This window comes from Meriones unguiculatus, chromosome 3 (genome assembly GCF_030254825.1).
Source record: "Meriones unguiculatus strain TT.TT164.6M chromosome 3, Bangor_MerUng_6.1, whole genome shotgun sequence".
NCBI lineage: Eukaryota > Metazoa > Chordata > Mammalia > Rodentia > Muridae > Meriones > Meriones unguiculatus.
In genome coordinates, this window is record NC_083351.1 from 10,088,642 (window position 1) to 10,114,095 (window position 25,454).

The window sequence follows — 25,454 nt, forward strand, 5'->3', positions numbered from 1 at the left end:
GCTGGGGAGCTCTGCACCCCTGATAGCCTCTCTTGGGGTTGGGGTGAGTGTCTGCTGTGGTCCCACAGCCTGAGGCCTCCTTGTCTTCCCAGCTCTGTCTACAGGTCCTGCTGACCCTAGCTGGCTCAGAAAGCTGACTGAGTTCCCTGTGTGGCCTACCTGTGTTCCCTGAGGGCTAAGGTTGTACTAGGATTTTTTGGAGAGAGCATTGTCACCATAGCCCTGGGAGCCAGGGCCTACAATGACACCTATTCTCCAGGCAAGGGGAAGGGGTCACTTTCCAGGGTCAAAGAACTAAGATTGGTGTGTCTGTGCCCTTGTGCAGTGGCCACAGAGGCCAGAACAGGGCATCAGATCCCTGGGGCTGGACTTTGCTGGTGTGGGTGCTGGGAACCGAATTCGGATCCTCCAGAAGAGCAGCATATATACTCTTAACCCCTGAGCCATCTCTCCAGCAATAGTCAAAATTTAAACCAAGGAGTTAACTTCAGAATCGGCCTATCCTGGTCACTGTGGTCATTTTTCACAGGAGACCAAGGGGAAGGAGTCACAGGTCCCAGGGCAGCAGGAACCACTCGGTTCTTGGCTCTGTGGCCCTCCAGTTCTGTGACTCTTGCAGACCAGTCCAGACTTGATTTGAGTGCTTGCCTTGCATGGTGGCAGGTTCTACCGCAACAGGCATTTCAGCTCTGCCACCCCTTGTGTGCTGGCAGCCCCGGAGAGCCCACACCCAGCCTGATGCCCATTTCCTTTCCTGTGTGCGATGCCTGCTTCCTTCCATGAGATCGTTCCTATCAGTAGTGCTTTGGCAAGGCATGATACACACTGATGCATGACATTTGACCTTGAGTTGACATTTGAGACTGGCTTAGACTCTTCAAGACCAAGCACATGATTTAGCCTTGTTTCCAGTTTGTAGTGACAGGCAGCTTAGAGGTCAAGGTAATGGATTCCTCCGAACTCTTTCTGTGGGTCTCAGTTTATCTGTCTATGCAATGGGGATAGAAGCCTGGCATTTTCACTCAGAGCTCCTCAAAGCTAGTCAGAATGAACCCAGTCTGACAGTGGCAGGGGTTCCCATCTTCTCCGTGGATGCCCGAGGCAGCTGGAGAGGAAACTGAGGTTTTGGGGTGCTAGTTCAGTCTGTGGAACGGTAAGCCAGGGCTGGTGGATCCAACTTGCCAGGAGGCGTGAGCTCCTGGGTTGAAGGTCCCAGGCCACTGCATGGTGAGGTGACTGCTCAGATGTTTCACTTTCCAGTATTTCTATCATGTCTTCTTTGGTGGGAGACAGACAAGAGTAAGGAAGTGAAGGGGGAAGGGCTATCTTAAGGTAAGAAAGGAGGGGAGCAGGCAGGACTCTCTGGCCACTGCTGCGTCACTATCCCAACCTCATGGATACCAAGATCAACCGTTTTTTGGAGCTTGACCTTGGGAGGGAAGAAGGTCACTCGAAGAGATGCCGACTTTGAGGTCTGTTCCCTCTGGTCAGCTTCTTTTCCTGGTATTTCACAGGGTGGCATTTAGGGCAAGACCCTGGTTTTGAGCTCTGGAATCTAATGAACTTCTGAGCTGCCCTGCACCTGAGCCACCAGAACCAGCTCTCTGACCTTGAACTAGCCAGCTCGCCCGACCCATTTCTGCACCTGCAAGTTGGGGTTAGTTTTTTTTTCTGCAGCATTGCGGATGGAACCCAGGACTTCTTTACACAGGCTGGACCAGGGCTTTGCTACTCTGCCCTGCCTTCGGCCTTTGCTTGTGCTGATTGGTCCAAGCTCTGCCACTGAGTCACGCCCTCGGCCTTTGCTTCTGAGGATTGCAGAAAACGCTGGCCAACTCTTCTGCATGTGGCTGGGGAGGGACTCTTGGGTGGCCACTCAGCCCAGATGTGTAGTTGGTGCTCCAGGATCCCTGCAGGTAGCAGAAGAGGAGAAAGGCTCATGGGGTAGGACAAGGCTCATGGGGCATGTCTAGAAATAACCTTGAAGCAGAATTAGTAGGTTTGGGATGGCATGGTGGGGACGGGGCATAAGGAGGCCGGTTTCCGAGGCTAAAGAACGGTGGGCACTGAAGTGGTTGGGGAGGGAAGCTCATTGCTCTTAAGCAAGTAAAATCCATGTTACTTCTTCCTTCCAGAGGAGGATAATAGCTCAGAGAACTTGGCACACAGCAGCTAGCCTTCATGTTTATAGGATCGGGGGCTCCTCCAAAACTGGCAGAATCGATTTGCCAGAATTTTCTTTCATTGCAAGCAGTAGAAAACTTGGCTCAGACCAGCTAGAACATGGCAGTGACTGTTCACTCAGGTGGTGGGAGTTACCTTGTCTGTGCTTTGTTGGCTGGCATTCATGGTGATATCCAGGGATGAACTCTGGGCAGGCCAGCTTAAGTCATGTGCCTTCCTTTGAACCCATCTCAATGTTCAGGGTTGGTGAGACAAGGACTCATTTCCTTTTCTGTGTGACTTCTAGTACCAAGGGCTTAGGACTGCCCTGTCAATCCATCAGATTTGGGTGAGCTGCAGTCAGCTTGATGCTTCTAATACCAACCCCAAACAACGTGTCCGCTGAGGGCTGGAGGAGGTGACCATGTGACCCTCTCCCATGCTGCCCAAGCAAGCAGGATGGCAGCTGGCTCCTCAGAGCCACACAAAGCCCCAGCCCTGGCTTGGAGGCTGTGTAGTCCTGGCCACCTGGCCAGGACTCAGTCACCTGCTCCCCACACCGGCCAGACTTGTAGTTGCCTGCTCCCCTCCCGAGCCAGACAGGGTGCTTGTTGCTGGAACAGCCCAGTGAGGGATGCTTGCAGCTTCTTGATGCCCAGCTCTGCCAGACCAGGGAGGCCCATGTTCCCAGGTAACAGTTCTTAGATTAAATTCGAGTCTTTCCCTGCACTCAAGCTTCCTGCAGTCTGCCTCCCAGGACAGGACTTTTAACTTCATCACCAGGGCAGGACCCGTAGTCACTGCACAGTCCTGTCCCAGGAGAAAATTGGAGCTCTGAGGTATTGAATGGATGTGTACAGCTCTGGGGAGTGGGGGTTGAGGCGTAACCGTGGCCTCTGAGGCAGCAACATGGTGGGAGATTAGCTCAGTGTCCTCACAGAAGCAGTTTAACCTGCAGGACAGGCAGACCAAACACATCCCAAAGAGATAAAACAGTTGTGTGAAAGTCAAGAAAAAGAGGAGGTCTCACCTGGTCCCCACCATGTCCAGCCACATCCACACTGGGCAAAAATTACCTTACCCAGGGATCTGCAGGCTTGGGGGAGGCATGAGTGACAGTGTTCATGGTTCTGTGGCTGTCCTCCTTGTTTGGGAATGGAGCATCAGCGTGGCAAGAGCACAGGAGTCCTGGCAACCTCCACCCCCTTCTCTGCCAGCGACTGGGGACACTGGCCTGGGGTCCTGTTGAGATGGGCAGAGGAACCTGACTAGTGGGAACAATGGTGATCTGAGGGGCTGTTTCCAGTGGTTCCCCTCCAGGCAGGGGCCAACCCAGGACCGGGGTGAGCCTAGCCTGAGAAAGGAGGAAGACCCAGGCCCAGGCTCAGGGTGGTTCTATCAGAGCAGCCCAGGGGTTGCTTTGGAGCCTATCCTCTGGCCGCACACACAGGGAAGCCATTGCGGCCTGGCCCTGTGTGTGCTTCCTTGTGATGCTTCTAGCCACCACAGAATCCTGTGCGCTTTCAGAGCTGGCTTTATAGATGGTCCCTACTTAGATGGTCCCTACTTAGGACCCCTTTTTGCCTTAGATGCCAGGAAAAGATGGAAGTGGTAATGACTGCTTAGGGAGGCTTTGGGATCCCCTGCCCAACCATGGGAAGAGAAGGGGTGGGGGGTGGAAATGGGGTTAAGAGGCTGTGCCTATCACCTCAAATGCACCTTCTATTTAGTCTGACTCACACCACACACACACACACACACACACACACACACACACACACACGTCCCTCTGTGCTTCAGGACCTTGATGCCTTGTTCCTCGGGGTTTGCGTGAGGATGAGGATGGAACAGTGATGCCTCATGGAGGTGAAGAGCACACAAGAGGGCCTAGGAGGTCTTGCTGGTTCCACCCAGGCAGAGATGACCAACAGCCTCAAATGTGCCAGTCAGCCAAGACACAGTGTGGCACAGAAGAGGACCTGGGCCACTGTGGTGACCTCACTCTCGGCCCTGGGCTGTCAGTGGCCCCTTCCCCCTTCTTTTTGCAGGTGCCCCTCCTCCACTAGGAAGAGCTTGGCTGGATTCCCACATTTCTGCTAGCCATGCCCCTTCATGACTTTGCCCTCTGGTCACTGTCTGTCTCAATGCTTCCCTCAGGGGTGTCTCATCCCTCCCTGCTTTGAATAAGTGTCCCGTGTCAGCCATGCCATCTGCATAGGACTTGGCCCACACCCTGAAATAACAAGGCCAGCTCAGGCAAGGCCACCTGCCAAGCTCAGGCCAGCTCACAGAGAGGCAAGGATACCTTGCCAGAATCTCCGAGTTTCTCCCATCCCAGCCCAGGGTTGCCCTGTGGCCTTAGGAAACAATTCTGTCACCTAGCACAGGGCCACCAGGGGAGCAGAAAGGGCAGCAGCTGTGGTCTCTACAAGGCTGAAGGGGATGGTAGTGATTCTTTCATCTGTAATACTCCTCCCAGAGCCTTTGGGCCTCTCCCATGTCTTTCCTTCTGGGCAGATATGTCTCAGGTGACCCTCCTGGGAATATAGGTCCCCCGCCTTGTCCACAGTCCAAAAACAGACATCAGCCCACAGAGTTATTGGGTTTTTGTTTGTTTGTTTTGGGTTTTTTGTTTTGTTTTGTTTGTTTGTTTTCTGAAGAAGCCAGCTGGAGAGCACAGGTTAGCCCAGGAGCTGGATGGCTCCTTCCCTAAATTTACTTTGCTGTGGGAGGCCAGCATCTGCGCTCAGGAGCAGGCATATGGCTGTCAGGTGACCTAGGTGTTCATCTATGGTAGGGGAGTAGCAACAGTCCCTTGGCTCAGCCTCCTCACACAGGCCACCTCTGCTTTTTTTGTTTTCCTGGACAGGGTCTGCCCTGCCTTTCATAAGGGCTTTGACTGCTCCCTTAGCTTGTCAGAGTGTGGCCCAGAGTTCCTTAGGTGCTCAGACCATAGCCTTCCCCGAGAAGACAGAGGACACATTCTCTATCAAGAAATTGAACCAGGCATGGTGGTGCACTTTAATTCCAGCACTGGCAGCTGTTGGGTATCTGTGGGTTCAAGGTCAGTGTAGTTCCAGGACAGCCAGAGCTATATAAAAAGACCCTGTCTCAAAACAAAGCAAACTGGTGGTGATAAATTACCCTTGACCCCCATTTAGAACTTTCCAGAATATTTCTGTCCGATCTGTGGCTGTTGGGCGGCACGTCCCCCAAGATAAATATGAATGTAGCCCACACAATGTTAGGGACTTAAACTATGAGATTTGGAGGGCTGTTAAAATAACACTTATCATCATCAGCTCCATTGTCACTCCCAGGCCTGGACTTTGTGTCACAGTGTCAAAAGGCTGGACAGAGCCGGAGAGACAGTTGCCTTGTGTAATGTTTACTGAAGGCGGGAAACCAGTCTTGGCTCCATTTTCTGCATTCAGGTCAGATGCCAGGGGTCCACATCAGGAAGTGGAGGAGCCAGGACTGCGCCCTGCTAACTGCCTTGACCTGCTTGGCTGGCCTCTATTTGAAGCATCCAGCACAGTGAACACATGGCCACCAGGGCCCTGCCCGGAGCTAGCACTGGGGTGCATGTGAGGAGATCCTATCCCTGTCTCTGAGGAACCCCACATTGTTCTCAGGAGCTGCAGGGACCATGAGCCTGGTTCAAGGGGCTGGGACCCCTGTTCACACAGTTGCCGACCTACTCCACCTTGGGGAGCAAGGGCAAACCCACTCCTGGGGGAAGGGCAGGGGGTGAGGATGAGGAGGGCACATGACTCCACGGTTACTCCATCCCAGACCTGATAAAAGACCCAGGTGCTGCTGTGTGTTTTTTAATCTATTTTATTTTGGTTTCTTATGTCTCTACCTCCTTGCTAACCCCTACCCCTTCAAACAGCCCAATACCAGATAGCAGAGAAAGAAGGCTAGAGGAGAAAGGGGCATAGGTCTTTTTGGCTACTTCCTCGGGTTCCTTGGGGCAAGTCCAGTCTTCACAGTCAGGATATCACCAACTTCTGAAACTGCATCAACAGCAACCAGGAACAGTGGGGGGAGGAGCAGCTTCCTTCTTGTTTCGAGAGCCCTGGTCCCTCTCTGGGCTCTGGCATTTATTTCTTCTCTGAGTCCCCAGAACTAAATCTATCTGCAGCCGGCAAAGATAACCCCCCTCTCAGAGCCCGCACAAGGCAAAATAGTCTGCTGCTGTGGACAGTCTGAAGCAGCGCCATATCCCACACCTGGGATTAAAACAAAGCATATTTACATAATCCCGAGACAGGGTTTCTCCGTGTAGCCTTGGCTGTCTGGACTCGCTTTGTAGACCAGGCTGGCCTGGAACTCAGAGACCCACCTGCCTCTGCCTCCCGGAGTGCTGATATTATAGGTGTGCATCACTGCACCCGGCGCTCGTAACTGAGTTTTTGAAGAAACCAAAACTCCCACTACACCTGGGCTCTGCAGCTCGTCACTCACAGGCTGTGCACCTCTCCTGTGCCTTTTATTTTGGTGAACAGTGGACAGTGGGTGGTCTGACCACCGTGGCGGTCCCCACAGTTATACCCAGGACTCTGTAGCTCTCTTAGCATGCTCCGGGTAGACATGCGCTGGGACGCTTGCGTGAGGAGATCAGCAAACATCGCTGTTCCCAGAGTACATCTCAGAACTCAGGACTGGGTCGCATTCTAGAAGCGGAAACAGGGAGCTGACACGACAGCACCCAGGCCTGAAGCCTGGCTCCATCCTTGACGGGCTACGTGGTTGGCCCTGTCATTTAACCCCCAATCTGTGAAGCTGGTGTGGTTCTGATAGTACCTATTTCATGGGTTATTGTGAGGATTGATTTAGGTAAGACATTGATTGCCTCGTTTTTACTAGGTGGCTGTTGTTGCTGCTCCAGCCATTAAAAACACTCTCCAAAAATAAAATAAAGTATGGAGAAAAGACTCAGCCTTTTTTTTTTCTTTTTATCTTGTAAGTGGCAGTCCTTCTCAAAAACATTTACACAAAAACATTTACAATTTACACCTCTCCCCCACAAGGCAGTGGTGGCACACACCTTTAATCCCAGCACTCAGGAGGCAGAGGCAGGGGGATCTCTAAGTTTGAGGATAAGCCCGGTTGAGCACGCTCCAGGGGCTACAAGGAGAACCCCTGTCTCAAAAGATAAATTAAAATAAAATTCATTTTTTTTCCTGTACTCTGTTGACAGAACTGGGTCACATGGGCTCCCTTAGCTACATTGGAAGCTGAGGGATATCTTTTTTTTTTTTAAGCAGAACTCTTACAGACCAAAGGAGATGGGCTGTGTAGTAGCAGGTTCCATTTCAGCTCCCATGGTCACCGATTGTGGATGTGTCCTCTGGGGAGGGTACGCTGAACCCCTCTTCCTCCAGGAAGAGGCACTGGGGCCTCCCTGTGTTGCTGAGTTAGCTCTAGGGGACGCAAGCAGCTCCCTGAGGCAGGAGTCTCCCGGCAACAGTCTCCTGAATGTGGCCTCTGTTGGTCTCTCTGCGCCCCTGCCCGCTCCCTGCCCAGGGCTCTGAGGATTCTGGTTAGCCCGGGTGCAGAAGGGTACAGTTCACAGTGCCGTTTGCTGTTCCGTGCTTGGACAAGGCCAGGACAGTCCTGGAGATTCCTGGGAGCGGGGCCTGAACCCCTGCGGCAGCTTGGATCAGCAGCTGTGCCTTCTTCCAGTCTCCCTCGGTGGCCGTCTACACTGGCAGGAATGGAGGGTCAGTAGTCTTCACTGGGCACTGTCCAGCGCCTTAGTCTCCTGCACCTGGGAGGCAAGCATGGCTGGTGCCGCTGAGAAGCTTGACTCATTTCTTAACTAACTTGAGCCCAGCAAGCTGCCTGTTCTTGCTGGCAACTTGAGCTGTGCGTACACACAGCAGAGTCCGGAGTCTCTGTTCCATACCCTAGCAGCAACACTCATCTAGACTAGAGGCAGTGCTGTGAAGGTGCAGAGATAGACAGCGTCTTGTCCAAGGATACACTGAAAGGCTCCAAACCCTCTGGCACAAAGCCAGGCTAACTCCAGCGTCTTCATTGCCCCTGGTTTCTGATGTGTGTGTTTGGCCCAGTCTGTGTGGAAGGCAGAGTGATCTGTGCATATTGGTGGCACTCACATACTCTGGGCAGGGTTCCAGGCACATTTATGTGGTTTTGGAGTAGGGCTGGGGATGGAACTCAGGGCCTTGGGAGTGCTAGGTGCACGCTCTGCCCCTGAGCCACTCCCTTGCCTCCGTTTAAGTTTCATTTACCTCATTTCAAGGTGAGACAACCAAGTCCTAGAGACACAGTCCCCTCCCTGTCCAGTGACCCCAGAAATACATTCTGAGTTCCAGGGCCACAGGACTCAGTCATGTGGAAGGTCGGCTCTGATCCCGGAAGGTACAAGGCAGTGCAGGCAGCTGGTACTGCCTGCCCGGCCACTGGGGGTGCTCAATAAGCTGGCAGGAACCTTTCATTTTCCCGCAGTTGTTTTTCTAGCCTGGTTTCCTGAAACCAGGGCCTTGTTAGGTGTGCCTGGTTCCCATTGGCCACTTCAGATCTGGGTTGGGCTGGAGGGTGGGGCCTCTATGCCAGGTACACCTGTTAGGATAGTTTGCGTGGTGCCAGGGCCACCCCCATCTCTGCCCTTGGCCAAGCTCAGGTGCAGCAACTGTTGTTCCTTCACCCACACCCTCAGGGTGTTCTAGCAATGCTAGCCCCGAGGTCACTCTGCTTTCTGTGCCTGTGACCATGGGAGGAGAGAATCCCACAGAAAGAAGCCACGCGCATAGGCAAATTGGAATGTAGGACAATACAAACGCACGCCATGCCTAAGTATGGTCCACAGCTACTTGGCATATGCTTACCCTAAGACCATGAGGTCGGATCCCCTGTGTGTCTGCAATTGTAGCCCTTATTCTTGTTCTACTTTCTTAATCTAACAGCCGTGACTGAGAAGGATCCCAGTGGTGTGTAAAAAACAAGACCCCAAGAAAAAGAAAGTTTGTGGAAGATGTGACAAGGGACTGGCAGGGCCTCCTGAGACCCACTGCCACCTGCATGGACCAGAAGGGACCTTAGTGGCTTCCTCATAGTGGCTTGAAGATACCAAACAAAGCCAACTGTACAGTGTAGCATCAGTGGATTTGTGCTAGCGGTCACTCATACTTGATTCTAAAATAAGGCCCTGGTGAGAGTTGAGTGTGCAAAGGGACCCTGTCAGGATGGGCGAATGGAAGCCATTGGTAAAAGGAGAGAATTTCAGAATCTTGGGTACCACTAAAGATGGCAAGCCAGAGCAATGGACACAGACACAGGTGGCTGGGGCTAAGACCTTTTTCTTTTTCATTTTTCTTTTTTTCGAGACAGGGTTTCTCTGTGTAGCCTTAGCTGTCCTGGACTCGCTTTGTAGACCAGGCTGGCTCAAACTCACAGAGATCTACCTGCCTCTGCCTCCCTGAGTGCTGGGACTACAGGCATGCGCCACCTCGTTGGCTAAGGGTTAAGACCTTTGATGGTTTGACCTGCCTGGAGAGGTGTGCCTGGAGTGAAGGCCAGGCCAGGACCAAGCAAACTTACTGAGCAGGTTTTCAGAGAGACCTGGACAGTCGGGAGCCTGTACTGGAATCCACCAGTGTAAGAAAGAGCAAGCAGGTGCCTCCCAGCACCGGGGTCTTTGGGAGAAAGAGCTCGTCTGAGTTGCTCACACATCCTAGAGCTCAGATGTGTGCCCCATGAAGGAGGTGGACACTGGGAAAGCTGGGGAAGGGTGATGGGAAGGAGCAAGGAGCCTGGTGGTTGCAGTGAAGGGGGAAGGGACCGGGTGGGGACACTGCTGGCCCTGCAGTCAGCAGAGGCTCTGGGGCTGTGTCCAGAGCTGTGACTTTGTCCTTCTACCTGGTTCTTTTCCTGCCACCCAGATGAGGGCTCACTCTTTCTTAGCGAGCAGGAGGGCTTAAGAGAGTCTTACCCTGTATGGCCCAGGCTGGTTGAGCCTGCAGCGCTCCTCTCGCCTTCCCCGCTGATGCTGGTGGTTAGCAAGTGTGCCACCAGACCTGGTTAACGCCATTCTCGATGTGACTTTACAAGGTCATCACGAAGGCCTATAAAACCCGAGAGGTGCCATCCCCAGCACCCCTGGCGATTTGGGGTTTATTGGTGCTTAAAGGAATGCACGGGGCCCACAGGTCTACAGTGGCAAATGACGCTCCCATCATCTGTTACCTTGGGCGCCTTCTCAAGACACAAGGCTCTCTCAGGATGCACACACAGGGTTGGATGCAGCTGCCGTCACGCCCTCCACCCACGGTGCCCCCATTCTTGGGGCTGTGCCTATCAGTGCTGTGCACTCTGTGGGGTGTGCGTGTGCCGCAGGATGTCACTGTACCACCCTTCCGCACCAGTTTCCCAGTGTGACACTCTTCAAATTCTGATTTACTACCAGTGTCACACCTGTGGCATACCATCGCCTGGCCTTTCAGCGTTCCCTAAACCCCTTCAAGCCTCAGTGGCTTGATGTATGAAGTGGGAGATCACGCACAGAGCTTCCCTAGGCATGGGGTGACTGACTCATGGTCAGAATGTTAACTCCCAGGCCTGTGGCTGTCGGAGGACACTGAATGGCCACAGAAGCATCGGCTGCTCGGGAATATGGCAGATTGTATGTGTGTGGACTGGGCGGGGCCATGAGTCCATTTAGGAAAAGGTCCTGTGTGCACGGCTCACAGTTGTCTGAGCCCGTCCAGGCCCCCTACCTCTGATCAACTGCTTTTGTCCCCTAGTGCTCCTGCGGGAGGAAGTGGTCCAGCTCCAGGAGGAAGTGCACCTTCTCCGGCAGATGAAGGAAATGCTGGCCAAGGACCTGGAGGAGTCACAGGGCGGCAAGTGCTCCGAGGTCCTCTCGGCCACCGAGCTACGGGTGCAGCTGGTACAGAAGGAGCAGGAACTGGCCAGAGCCAAAGAAGCCTTGCAAGGTGAGTGACAGGGGACAGAGGACAGACTTGGAAGGCCCACCCAGGCCCTCCTTGCCTTTCTGAGCCTCCTAGATTTGGCCCCTATCGCATCTTGTCCTGGGGTGACAACTGCTCTGAAGAATGAGCTTTTTGGAAAGTTTCCCATTGGCTTATATTTTACATAATAATGGGTTTGTTATGACATTTTCATACCTGCATTTTAATCATATTCATGCCCATCACCCTTTCTTGTCCCCCCCACTCCTGCTCATCACTCTGTCTTCCCAACTAGTCTGGAATCTACATCCACCCTTACCCCCACTGAGTCTCACGAGGGTTGCTTATAGGAGTGTGGATGAAGGACTGCTTCCACGAACTCGGGCACCTTGTCGGTGGCTTCACCACTGAAAGCAAATGTCTCCTCTGCCTTCACTAACTCAGAACTGCCCATCCATTCTCAGGGAGGGGTGGCGCTGTCTTCGCTAGGCCAGGACGCAGACCTGCTGCTGAGTCTCCCCTACGTTCTTGGGAGCCTGTGGGATCTCCCTGCTCAGGACTGTCACATGCTGGGCTCTGCTGGAGAAATGCCTGTGGCCCTGTCCCCCACATACCACTTACCACATGCATCCTCCGACATCACGGCGTGTCACTCCCGTTCCCCAAGGTGGCCTCTGAGAAGGCTGTGGGTTTATTCTCACCTTTCAGACCAGTGCAGGTTCTCTGTGAAATGTTGCGTCGTGTAGCTGCGGCACGGGGGAGACACTGCAGTAGGAAATAGCCACAGTTCCTTGGTCACTGACTAACCAATGATTACAGACCAGTGGGCCGCAAGGGCTACCCAGCTTCCCTGAAACAGCTCTCGGCCCCCTTTCTCCCGCAAGGCTTCCAACCTTCTGGGCTTCGGGGAAGGTTCCAGAGGGGCCCTTGAGAAAGGTAGGAAGCCTGTCTCAGAGGCGGCTGCCGTGGTATTGTGAAGCTGGTCCTACCATGTCTCCAGAGAACAGCTTTTGGCGAGTGCACGCTGCCTCCTCTTCTCTTTTGAAGTACATTCAACCTTTTGGCGTTGTGACAGACGTCATCTGCAGAGTTCACACTGGAGACCCGTGCATTCTGGTTATAAAACATTTTTTTAAAAGTCTCATGTTTTAAGTCAGTTTTTAATTTTCCTGCTGTACCAAAGGGCTGCAGGTTGAACACACCTGCCAGACGACTAGGAAAGCTTTGCCCGGGAAGCCAGAGCCGGCTCGTTTCTTAGACCATCATGACCATGAGAGCAGTCGAGTTTTTCCTTTGACCAGTCCTGGGTGAGCATCTCGGGAGTGCTTGAGTGCTTGAGGGGAGTGCTTGAGCCTCCTAGTCCACGAGACACCATGCAGGGGCCACAGTGGAGGGTCAGAGGTCATCCTTGGCAGGAGCCTGGTCTCACCTTGCTACAGGGTGAGGAGTTGGAATAGAAACTTTCTTGCTGTCTAGCTTTGTGCCCGGTGCAGTTCTCACAGCACCAAGGGAGACGTGTTTTGCTGGCTGGTGACCCTCCTACGTCACAACGGCTTTCCCTGACCCCCTCTCTCCGCTATAGAGGCCCCCAGGGAAGCTGCTGCTCAGCCCAGCCTGTGCAGGCCAAGGTCCTTGGTCTCCCTGAGCCTAACACCCCTGTGCAGAGTTGGTGCTGCCTCAGGAAACCACCAGACTCTGCCTCTTGCACCTTTCCCAGAGTTTATTCTGGGAATAGAGGTCCCTTCCTCCTCTGTCCTTGGCCAGGGGCAGAATTCTCAGCTGTGTTTGTTCTTCAAGACCTGGAAGGAGGCAGTTTATGGGCCAGGAGGCATGTTCAGAGCCCACGCTGGGAGACCCACTGCTCCCCAGCTCCTGGACCACACATCCTACCCTGACCTGAGCGAAGGGCAAGAATCCAGGGCTGCGTAGCAGTGAGGATTAAAAAGGGGTGATGTCCACATTGAGGCAGCCAGCTCCCGGGAGCCCACAGTGCATGGGGTGAGAATCCAGCACCCCTGCTGCGTGCTGGGTATATGTTCTGAGATGTTGCCTGGATAGTATGGAGCCTGCCTGCACCGTGTGTTTTTCTGTCCATGTGTCCTGTGGTAAAGGTCACCTTACAGGTTAGGCACAGTCAGAGCTTATCAAGAGAAGCCAATAATAGAACAGAGTGGTTGCAAATTATTTATTTGAGGTCACTCAGGGGCTGGGGAGATCGCTCAGATGCAAGCATGCAACCTGTGTTCAGTTCTTAGCACTCGTATTCAAAGCAGGGCATGGCGGTGTGCAGCTGTAAACCCAGCACTGGGGAGGCAGAGTCAAGAGGGTCCTGGGAGCTCGCTGGCCATGCAGCTTAGCAGAATCGGTCAGTTCCGGGCTCCGTGAGAGACTTGTCTCAAAAAGTAGGGTGAAAAGTGGTTGAGGAAGACACCTGGCATCAACCTCTGGCCTCCACATACATGCACATGCGAGAAGTTACTTAACTTATGAATGACCTTTAGAACTTTCTATTTAGTATTTTCATTAACTATGAGTAATGCACAAATGTGGCCATTACAGGCACGTTTCCCTGACTTGGGGCTCTGAGGTGTCTTACTGCTTTTCACAAAAAGCAACAAACAGAAAGAAAGTTTATTGTGGGCTTACACTTTCATAGGATGAGTCCATGACCATCATGGCGGGGAGCATGGCACCAGGCGAGCATGGTGCCCAGAGCAGTAGCTGAAAGTCTATGTGTTGAGATGACAACCATGAGGCAGAGAGAGATGGCACGGGCTTTTGAAACCTCCAATCCCACCCCCAGTGAGACACCTTCTCCAATATGGCCATACCTCTTAATCCTTCCTAAACAGTTTCACCAACCAAGGACTAAGTATTCAAATAAATAGGCCTGTGGGGACCATGCTCATTCAAACCAACACATAAAATTTCCTACCCATCTGTCTGAGGACCCCTGATGGTGGCCTCTCTGCACGAGACCAGCCGTGCCACAGGACTCTGTTAGCTGTAAACACTGGGCGAGCTTCAGGGGTGTCAAGTAACTTGACCAAGATCCCAGAGCGCAGCAAAACAGAGGCCTTTTCTGTTCCACTAACACACCTTGTCCTTCCTCTACGCAGGTCCACTGTAGAGTCAGCTTTCAGCAGAAGATGGAGGTCACTTTAGCTCAGTCATGGATGGCCAGCTCTGGGGTCAGCTTTGAACTGAGCTTGTACCCCTGTTGTTTCAATACCACATTTCCCTTTATTGCCCAGGCTAGCCTTGCATCACTAGCTATCCCAGGCTGGTCTTTTTGTTACTGTTATCCAGTGGTCTCAGCCTCCCAAGGGCTGGGATTGTAGGGATGAGCCGCCACTCTTAGCTCTAACCCCTACTAATTTTGACTTTATTTAAAGTTCCCATCTTGCCTGAACCTGCACTCCTTTTAGGTAATGGCAATGCCCATATTCCTTACCTTCCGGGCCAGTGGCTGCCTCACAGGCTAAGAGATGACTGGCCCACTGCTTATGGTGATTTATACAGAAGCCTAGCGATTGGCAGGTGGCAGGGGCGGGGCCTGCCTTCTCAGGGCTCCTGCCAGTTTGGCTTCTGGGTCAGAGGTACCGAGCCCATGCACTCAAGGCAGCAGTGTCCCTGCAAAGCCAGCAGCTGGATACCTCCAACCACCCAGAGCCTGCCCCGCCTCCTCACCAGCCACTGCGTGGGGTGTGCACATTGCAGCCAGATGTGGCAGGTGGAGGTTGGGCGTGCAGAGCGATCTATGTGCCGTAGTGAGGAGGATGAGCAGACGTGAGGAGACGTGTGCCTGCAGAGTGGGTAGCAGATGGCAGTGACACGTTAACAGCCAGTGGCCCCAGGGAAAAGCAGTGCCCCCAAAGACTTCCAGCCTGACGGAATCCCCCCACCCTTTTGCAGTTTAGATGAGGCCTGAAGTGTGCAATTTGGGTGAGGATTGGGAACCTGGACAGACACTGGCCCAAGCAGACATTGGAACAGTGGCCCCCAGTGCTGACATCAGTCAGATTGGGAAGAGAAGCAACTGGGGTAAGGGTTTGCTTGGAAGGCGCATCTGCTGCCCAGGAGTGAGCGTGGAAATGTCGGCTTCAGGTGTTTGGTCTCATGGTGAGTTTAGAAGCGGAAAGTGAATGAGCAAGAAGCATGGTGTTGGAGGAGCATCTAAACTCACCCCTCGATAACCCCCATCGCGCCCGCTGTGCTCTCGGGGAGCTTGAGGGCCACCTGGTACCTGTCAGTTTCCCAGGATTCCAGTCCCCAACCTCCCTGTGAAGCGTGGCGTCACAGAAGTCGCAGTCGTGAAAATTGCTTTCCTTCATTTAAAAAAAAAAAATCTTTTAACAGTGTGTTGAACACGCTGAGCAATTTCCAACAACAATAAATACGGTTTGAGGACATAATTTTTAATGACTGCATAATGTTCCACCAAATGGAGGTTCCATTATTTATTCGAGCCATTTTCCTGTCATTGTACATGAGAGTTGTTTTCATGTTTTTTCCTCTCTCCCTCATTTGGCCACTACAAAGACCCGGTTTGAAAAATCTGTTTTGTTTTCGTCTCTGTTATTTTTCTGTGTTGTATTTCTAATTTGGTTCTGTGTGTGTGTCTGTGTGTGTGTAACTTGTATTCATGTGCAAAACCATGGCATTTATGTGGAGATCAGAGAACAGCTTGCAGGATCACTTTTTTCCTTCCACTATGTGGTTCATCAGGGTTGGCAGCAGGGGCCTTTACCTTGAGCCATCTCATTGGCTCAGAAAAGGTCTCATAGTTCAGGCTGGCCTCAAAATTACTATGGTATAGGGACCAGCCTTGAACTCCTGATCCTCCTGCCTCTGCTTCCTGAGTGCTGGTATTACAGGCTGCTACACCTTGTTTGTGTGGTGCTGGGGATCAAACCCCAGCCTGGTACATGTTAGACTGGCACTCTGCCAACTGAGCCACACTCAAAGCCCCAAATTTAATTATTTGTTAAATTTGTTTTGTGAGTGTGAATATGCATATACACATGAGTGCAGTTACTTGTGGAGGCCAGAAGAGGTCAGTGGTTCCCGGGGGCTGGAGTTAGAGGTGGTTGTAAGCCACCCAGTTTGGTTGCTGGGAACTGAACCCTGATGCTCTCCAAGGGCAGTCTGAGTGCATAACCGCTGAGCCATCTCTCTAAGTCCTGTTTCTCAGACTTTCCTCAAGCTCTTAGGGAACTGAAAACCCACAAAAGTTTCTATGGGTTTCTTTGCCTTGAAGTATCACTGCTTACCTTTCAAGAACTCAACACTGGTGAAATATCCGAATTCTTAGTAATTTATTTTAAAGTGTAACAACAATAAACCGGATACATATTAGCATCACTAGCATTGACTTTTTAAAATTTATTTTTATTTCCTGTTCAGTGCTGTTTTGCCCGCATGTACATCTGTGTCAGAGTGTCAGAAGTCCTGGAAGTGGAGTTACAAACAGGTGGGAGCTCTCATGTGGGTGAGAATCAAGCCAGATCCTTACCAGGGAACCACTGAGCCTTCTCTCCAACCCGGCATTGACTCTTTTTAGATGAGAAGTAACAATTCTCACCTGAAAGGGTTTGAGTGGAGTTACAACATTGTGTCCGATGCTTTCTGTTGTTCTTTGAGGACTCGCTCTGTAGACCAGGCTGGTCTCAAACACACAGAGATCCGCGCCTGCCCCTGCCTCTTAAGTGCTGGGATTAAAGATGTGTACTGCCATGTCCAGCTTTGGGTCTGGGTTGGTTCGTTCGTTCATTCATTCATTTTTTGAGATGCTGTGTACAATAGGCTGGCTCTCTCAAACCGGCAGCAATCCACCTGCCTCCCTCCGCCTTCCAGGTGCTGGGGTTACAGGTGCAAAAGGGCACACTTGGCTTTATGGCTTTTTCTGAAAAAAAAAAAAAAAATCCTCTGCCCACATCATAGCAGAGCCAGAGGTCCTGCAGATTCCTGGTTGAAAGTTGGTATCACACATGAGGAGCTCACTGGGTGGTAGATTGTTCCCTGAGGAACTCTGCAGTGTGGAATCCAAAACCTCATCCAGAGATGTATTTGTCAGTTTGTGCTTTGAATGGATATTTTACCATACGTGACTCTTTTCGAAGAGTCGCTTGGGAAACAGTTCTTCTCGGAGTTGTTGAGATCTTCCAAAGGTTCTGTTGTTGTTGTTGTTGTTTGTTTCTGAGACAGGATTTCATGTAGTCCAGGCTGGCTTCAAACTCCCAGAGTAGCCAAGGCTAACCTGGAACTTCTGGTCCTCCTTCTCTACCTCCCCAGTGTTAGGATTGCAGGCACGCACCGCCACAGCAGGTGGATGGCCCGAATGTTGACTGCTTCATCACTTTCATCATCAGTTATCAGGGTCTCCAGCATTATCTCCCAAAAAGGCATTTCAGTGTGGAGAGGCTTTATATACAGTGATGGTGGCAGATCAGCTTTGTCAGAATTCCGATTCTTACTGCTCTCAAATAAAGTCCTTTAAAAAAACTATTATTATCGGTCAGACATGATGGTAACGCACCTTTGATCCCAGCACTCTGGAGGAAGAAACAGGTGGATCTCTGTGAGTTCAAGGTCATTCTGGTCTACCGAATGGTTTCAGGACAGCCAGGGCTATGTAGAGAGACCCAGTCTCAAGAAATTATTATTGTTGTTATTATTAGTGTGTGTATGTACACATGCCATGGTGCGTGTGTGGCAGACAGAGGACGACTTTGTGGAGTCTGTTCTCTCATTCCATCTTTACATGGGTTCTAGGGATTGAACGCGGGTCATCAGGCTTGTATGGCAAGCCACTGAACTTTTGGGATTTTTTGTTTGTTTGTTTGTTTGTTTGTTTTGTTTATTTGAGACAGGGTTTCTCGGTAACCTTCGCTGTCTTAGACTCGCTTTGTAGACCAGGCTGGCCTGGAACTCAGAGAGATCCACCTGCCTCTGCCTCCCTAAGTGCTGGGATTACAGGCATGCACCACCATGCCCGGCACACTGAGTTATTTTCAAGCCTGGATATTTGCTCTAGAGCCCAGCTACCGTCATGACAGTACATGCAGCCATGTACTGTCTGGGGTAACAGGTGCTCTTAGTTCGTTTGTGAACTCCGTTCTGTCATTTGCTAGGTGCCATGGTTTGTAGGTCTGTCATTCTTTCAAAGACACACAGAGTTCCGTTAAGAAGATAGCAGTTGCAGAGACCAATGAGATGGCTCAGTTCATTGATGGTAAAAGGAGCTTGTCAACAGCCTGGTCACCTTAGTGATCACTGGGATCTACCTGGTGGAAGGAGAGAACCAGTCCTGCAAGTTATCTCCCTGACCTCCACAAGAACCTCCCAATGCACAAGTAAATAAATATATAAAGTAATTTTTAACTCAAACACCTAAATATTTCCCCTCAAATCAACCATTCCGTGTTTATGTGCAGCAAAGATTTGATTCAAAGACATGTATGAGGGAGTTTCAAAGTTATTAGCCTCATTAAGCATATTCTTTTAAAAAATTGATTTTTAATTTAATTGATTTTTAATTCAGTGGTGAATTAATTGAACCAGGGCCTTGTGCATGCTGTACCTACACCATACTGCTGAGTTACGCTCACATTGTTCTCAAAGACACATGTAAGCCGTGGGGTTTGTGTGTGTGTGTGAGAGAGAGAGAGAGAGAGAGAGAGAAAGGTGTGTGCTCCCATGCACTCCCAGGCAAAGGCCAGAGATTGGTGTTTTTTGTCTTTGTCAATTACCTCTGCCTTGTTTCTTGAGGCAGGGTCTCTCACTGAGCCTGAACTTGAACCTGAACCTGAACTTGCTGTATTCACTAGGATGACTGGCTCTGCCATATAATATTGGTTTACAGACGTGAGCAACTACGTCTGGCTTTTATATACATGTGGGAGGATTCGAACTTAGGTCCTCGTGCTTGCATAGCAAGCATACTAACTGCTGAACCCTCTCCCCAGCCCCAGTTACTAGTTTTGTTTTGTTTTTTAAACTTGAGCGAGCACTGTGTAGAACATAGTTCTGCTGATACAGTTTGGCACCACTGGTGTGATTTCTACTAGGACATCAATGCCACTGTTGCTTTTGTGCCAGCTGTATACATACCAACGATAGAGTTAAAGGACAAAGGGGGTGGGAGCGGCATCTTTGTGTTGTTATGAGAACTGTTCTCCTCACAGGCCCCCGAGGTTTTGATGGTGATGGCTAGCATCCATCTTTTTTATGAGTCACACACTACAGAACTCAGGCTCATCTTAACCCTGATAGTCACATAAAACAGATGCTGATCTTTTCCCAGTTTTCAGAAGCAGGAACAAGTACGGAGAAGCTGTGGTGTCTGGGTTACATAGCAGTTCCTGGGGGGAGCTGGGCTTGAACTCCAGTCAGTGGGTGCCGCTGGCAGGGACAGTGAGCACTGCTTTAGGGAAAGGCCAGACAGAGAGAGAGAAAGAGGAAAGCAGCCTGAACGGACAGGGACAGGGGCCGACAGTGGAACTTTGTGTCAGGGCGTGCTGGGAGGTGAGGAATGTGACTCTCCAGAGCCACACTCAGGGAAGTTCAGGGACTCTGGAAACTGGAGAGGTTGATAGGAAAAGCAAATCTTTTCAGCTGTCCCTGCTTCCCTCCTTCCCTTCTCTGCCTTTACTTCCTGGTCCCCTAGTACTTGGTCATGTGTGTGTGTGATTAAGGCCATGCAGGCTGCCTTTGCACATGTCCCTAAGCCTATAACCCTGGATTGCAGGTGGCCCTGTGTAGCTAAGAGGTTGGGGCAGCTCTATCCTCCTCTTTCTTTTTTCTTTCAGACACGTATCCATGACACCATAGCACCACCACGCCTGCAAAGCTGCTTAGTGCTTCCTGTGTCCTTCCCCATATGCACGAGCTGCCTCCTCTCTCAGAGGCCTGCTCCTCTCTGAGTGGTTGGTTGAACTGTTAAATCCCGTCTTGCTAAACTGAAGGCCCATTCAGAGCCACTCCATGAAAGCCTCGGGGCTGGGAAACCTCAGAACTCAGAGGAAGATTCCAGAAAGTTTCACCCTGTAGTGAGAAGGTTGTCCCAGCTTCTTTGACAAATCATTAATGGCAGCCCCTCCAGATGGTGATGGTAACTTTACAGTCAGGTAGGAGGGGCTCTTCCTGGTTTTGTTAGAGCTGTCGGTAGGTTCTGCCTGCAGCCCAGTCCTGGCCGCCTCAGGACCAGATTCCTAAGAAGGCACATACCCTAATGCTCAAATGCTGCCCCGCCCCCGCCCACCGCCCCCACAGGCATGGTCTCACTGCGTAGCCTAGGCTGGCCTCTACCTCCGGAGTGTAGTGATTACAGTGTGTGCCCCTGTGGGTACTTTCTACAAATAAAAACGGGACTGCCAACGTGGTGCCGTGGCAGAGCGCTTCCCAAGCCTGTACGGGACTCTGGGTTCCAGCCAGCTCTGCAAAATAAAGTGATGTTAGCAGTGAGGTTTTCAGAAGTCACACAGTCACAATTCCTGCGGACCCAATCCCCTGCTAACGCCCTCAGTGACTTCGATTACATGATAGAAATGCTTTTAAAGCCATCTCTTGAGCCAGCAATATGGCTCAGGAGACAAAGGCCCTTGCCACAGAAGCTTGACAGCCTGAGTTCAATCCCGGGAACCCATGGTGGAAGGAGAGAAATGACTCCTGAAAATTGTCTTGTGACCTCCATATGTAGCCCATAACATCCCTGTTCCTGCTTGTTCTTCCTCACTCTCACTCCACCTCTCTCTCTCTCTCTCTCTCTCTCTCTCTCTCTCTCTCTCTCTCATACTCACACATCTAGTAAGAAATAAAAATTTTAAAAAGCTGAGGCTGGGGAGATGGCTGGAGAGTGTTTAAGAGCACTTACTGCTCTTGCAGAGGACCTGGGTTTGGTTCCCAGCACCCAGATGGTGGCTCACAACCGTCATCTGTAGCTCCAGCTGGGCCTCCTGATCCGTCTACCTTAGCACTGAGGTAGGAGGAACCGTACCCAGTGTATGCCGCCATAAAGACTGAATGCAGGGCCTCGAGCATGCGCTGTACCAGCGCCTAGGCAGCCTGTATACCACCTGGCCTGCATCCCCAGCCCCAGTGACATCATGAAGGTCTGATGGCCGAACCCTTCCATTCATCCCGGGGACTCCGGGAGGATGTATCTGCTTGAAAGCTCATGGGTGCCCTCTTGGACTTGGACTGTTTGTCCTGTACTTGTCCTCAGAGTTTGCCAGCCCTGACTCTTCTTCCCTATACAATCAGGAAAATGTGCCCATTTGACCCCTGGAAGGACATGGTTGGGGACTCACACTGGTTCCTTTTGAGTAATAAATGATCCAGGTTTGTTTAGTGTTAGGATGGCCTGTGTGCTGCCCTCCTTGCCTTGTCTACAAGAGCCCTTGCTACTCCCAGCAACCGTTGTTAGCCAGCCACTGTACCCTGACTTCAAAGTGGGCATGAGAGAGCTAGATGGTTTGGGGGTCAACACCTGTCCCCAGAGTTCTCTCTGTATTTCGAAGACATTTAGCAGAGACGTCCTGATGCACTCCACAGCAGGAAAGAATGGGAGGCCCAACAGAGAAAAAGTGTGGATTCCTGTGTCTGCTGAGAGCCTGAAGGCACCAGACTTGCTGAGTCACCCCCAGTGTTAGCTCCACAAGTTGTCTCTGGTGATCGAGGCTGATCGGGACCATAGGAGTCTCTCCACACCTTTCACCCAGTCCCTTCTCTGTGTTCTCCTCAGCGCAGTGAACACAGGCCAGACCTCAGAATGCCTGCAGCCTCAGTTACATCCTGGAGTGTGTTTCAGGAGCAGAAGAGTAGAACAGATTGCTGGCATTGGTTTGAGGCCAACCAGAGCAATTCAGTGAGAAGCTGAGAGAAGCCAGATTGAATCAGTCAGCTGGGAGAGGCATTTGAGCCAGAACAGCTGAGTTAAACAAGCCACCCAGAGTCCAGAAAGAGCTAGAAAGGGTGAGCTTATTCAGCAGCAAGTCTCAGAGGATCAAAACATTCCAAGGCTAGAAGCTTCCAGGACTAGACCTAGGTTAGAGGCAGTAAGCCTCTGCTGACCTTGAGATCATGATCTGGGCTTCTGATTCATCCCCTCTCCTTCCTGGAGTAGGGAGTGGAGCTGTGTAGAAGTTGGACAGATGTAGCTTTGAGACTCACCAGGCCCTCAGCCAAAAGACCTGGCCCAAGACATAATTGAGTTGTCTCACCATGTGATCTCCAGCCACCCTTGCTTTGTGGGGTCAGGATATGGCCCTGCAACTGTGCAGGAGAATAAAAGCTATGCTGGCCTCTGTCCCAGAAGAAGCACTGACCTGATGCCAGGAAGTCGTATGCTGAGCTGGCCTCTGAGGTGGTCAGGGTTAGCTGACCCAAGTGCTGGTCCAAGGTGACCGTGGTCACAGCGTGTGACAGGGTCTCTGGCCTGGTTCCCGTCAGATATGGTTGCTCCTCAGAGGGATGCTTTCCCACCTCAGACAAGGCCCTGGAGTGGAGTGGGAAATGCGTTTGACCTTTGTTGCAGTGACGGTCAGTCAGTTACGCTAATAGGGCCTTGAGAGGCACAAAGGGAAGGGCGCGTGCGTGCGTGCGTGCGTGCGTGCGTGCGTGCGTGCGTGCGTGCGTCTAGGCAGGCATGCCTGTGGAGGTCAGAGGACAACTTTTGAGTCCTTCTATCATGTGGGTCCAGGGGTCCAAACTCAAGTTGACAGGTTGGCAGCAAGGGCTTGTACACCCTAAGCCAAGCCCTAAGTGTCTCACTCGGGTTAGCAAGCCTTTGGGCAGCACGCAGGCCAGCCCTGTGCCCAGCATATCACCCACCCTTGTCTACACAGCTCCCTCACTTCCCACAGTGCAGATGGAATGAGCCTGACTACGGCTGAGGACACTGAGGCTCCAAGAGAATCATAGAGCATGGACAGCCCAACATCTGACACATACTCCTTTTCGTGGGCTTCTTTTATTTTTATTTTTTATTTTATTTTTTAATTTGTTTTGTTTTGTTTTTAAAGACAGGGTTTCTCTGTGTAACAAGAGCCCTGGCTGTCCTGGACTCACTTTGTAGACTAGGCTGGCCTCGAATACACAGAAACCTGTCAGCCTCTGCCTCCTGAGTACTGAGATTAAAGGCACATGCCACCGCAGCCCAGCCTTTAGTGAGATGCTTAAGTAAATTTTTAATTTTTAATGCATGTGGGGGGTGGTGCGTGGGGGGTGAGTGGGTGCATGTGGGGGTGTGTGTGAGGGTGTATGTGTGTGGGGGAGGGGTGTGTCTAGGCAGGCATGCCTGTGGAGGTCAGAGGACAACTTTGAGTCCTTCTATCATATGGGTCCAGGGGGTCCAAACTCAAGTTGACAGGTTGGCAGCAAGAGCCTGTACACCCTAAGCCATCTCTTATCAAGAAACCCACTCATTCAGTGAATACTAGTTGAAGTTCTCCTGCTTTCCAGGCATCCTTCTGGGGACTGGGGTGTCTCTGTAAGCAAAATCCACAAAAGTCTGTTGCCACAGGTGTTCATGTTAGCAGTCTGTGGCAGTCACTACTGCTGTGTAACAAATGGTCCTGAATCTCCGTAGCATAAAGCAACCGACCATGAGTTTGCTTCCACCACCACATCTTGCATGCCTGCCTTTGATAGGCTTGGCCAGGGAGTTCTTCAGCTCCCCATGGTGTCAGCCAGGCTCCCTCTGGTATTCCATTGCTATCCAAGATGGCTTCATGGAGATACCTGGTGCCGCGGCCCAATGGCTGTACATAGCTAAGACCGGCCATCAGGGCCTGCTGAGCACCTGCCGCTGGAGGAGGCCAGACTTCCTTCGTAGAGATGCAGGACTTTCCCGACAAAGGGGCCAGCTGCAAGGCTCCTATAACCTGATTCTGGAAATCTCCCAGCATCACTTCCACTACACTCTGAAAAGTCAGACTCTACACAATGGGAGATTCTGAGATTCTGTCGTGTCCAATTTTTTTTTTTTTTTTTTTGCGTCAGGACCATTTGCCAGGTTGGAGAGAGAGAGAGAGAGAGAGAGAGAGAGAGAGAGAGAGAGAGAGAGAGAACAGAAAATAACCCAGCAAAACCCTAAATTGACATATGAGTGGTGTGGAGTAGACACTGCAACATCTCACAAGGAGGGACCTGGCCACACACAAATTCTCAGCTCTGTCACAGCCCACAGGGCCACCCACAGAGGAGTAAGCCAGTGGGTGGCAGACATCTGACCTGTGCAATGACGCGGACAGACCTCGGGACGGTGACAGTGACTGACAGCGGGTGCTGTGGTTCCATTCCTGCAGAAAGTCTAGAAAACGCACGCTGTGCTGTTGGACGGAAATAGCAAGCTGGGGTGCAAGTTGGCCGGAGAAGAGAGGAAGCTAGCGTGGATGTCGGGAGTGTCCGCCCTTGACTGTGGTGATGGGCTAACTGTATCATGGCAGATGGCTCACAGCACATACATGCAGCTTATTGCGTGCTACTTAACGTGAGTGAAAGCACTTTGAGGGAAAGGCGGATAAGGAGGCCGAGAGATGGTGTGTTGGGGTGGAGAGCTGTCTATTGCCTTTTAAGCCACAGTTCTGTGGTGGCTTCTAGCTTAGACTTCTGGAATCTTTTTTTTTTTTGGAGGGAGAGGCTTGAGACAGGTTCTCCTGTACCCTGGACTAGCCTCAAATTCACCATGTGACTGAGGATGACCTTGAACTTCTACCCTTCCTATCTCTACCTCCCAATTGCTGGGCTTATAGGCAGTTTATGTTTTACTGGGGATCAAACTCAGGCCTTTGTGGTGTTCAACAAGCACTCTACTCCAGCCCCAGCTCCAGCCCCAGCTTGGCTTTCTGGCCCTGCATGCTGGCTTCAGCAGACACTGAGGGATCTTAGCCTCAGATACACAGAGCCCTGAGGGTCAAACTGACGTATCCAGGCAGCCCTAGGCAAGAGACAGAACAGTGTCTGCAAAGCCCTCTGGGAAAGCCAAGCACTGGGGTCTCCCGGCGTGTGGCCCAGGGGTGAGACCAGACACACCCCAGCTGAATGTTACAGTGGCCCAGCTGTGAAGCGCCACGTGGCAATGGTCACCACACATGCTGACCAACAGCTAGGCTGACAGACACTGACAGCCAGGAGAGCTATGCAGACCACGGTGGCCAAGGCATGACACGGGATGCAGAATGCTGAAAACTGGGACCAAGTTAGCACAGAATGTGCCCACTCAGCTCTGGGGCGAGGTACTACTGTTGGAAAAAGACTTGAGGTGACAAGGCAATGGTCCTGTATGACATGCTTAAAAAAATTCTGAGGCCGGCAGTAGTGACATGGCCTTTAAGGCAGATCTCTGAGTTC

General features: G+C 51.6%; 1 protein-coding gene across 8 annotated transcripts in view; it reads left to right on the forward strand.

The window, feature by feature from the left end:
- The window catches only part of Kazn (kazrin, periplakin interacting protein), a 921,379-nt gene that overhangs the window by 807,607 nt on the left and 88,318 nt on the right, over positions 1-25,454 (forward strand). For 7 of the 8 annotated variants that reach the window (XR_009590491.1, XM_060379130.1, XM_060379135.1 and 4 more), the window contains one exon: positions 10,935-11,126. The exons of the other annotated variant lie outside the window; for it this stretch is intronic. Coding sequence is in view for 6 of the 7 variants with exons in the window: in XM_060379130.1 (XP_060235113.1) it covers positions 10,935-11,126 (192 nt within the window). In the remaining variant the exon portion in view is untranslated. The remainder of the gene's footprint in view (positions 1-10,934; positions 11,127-25,454) is intronic. 8 annotated transcript variants of the gene reach the window in all.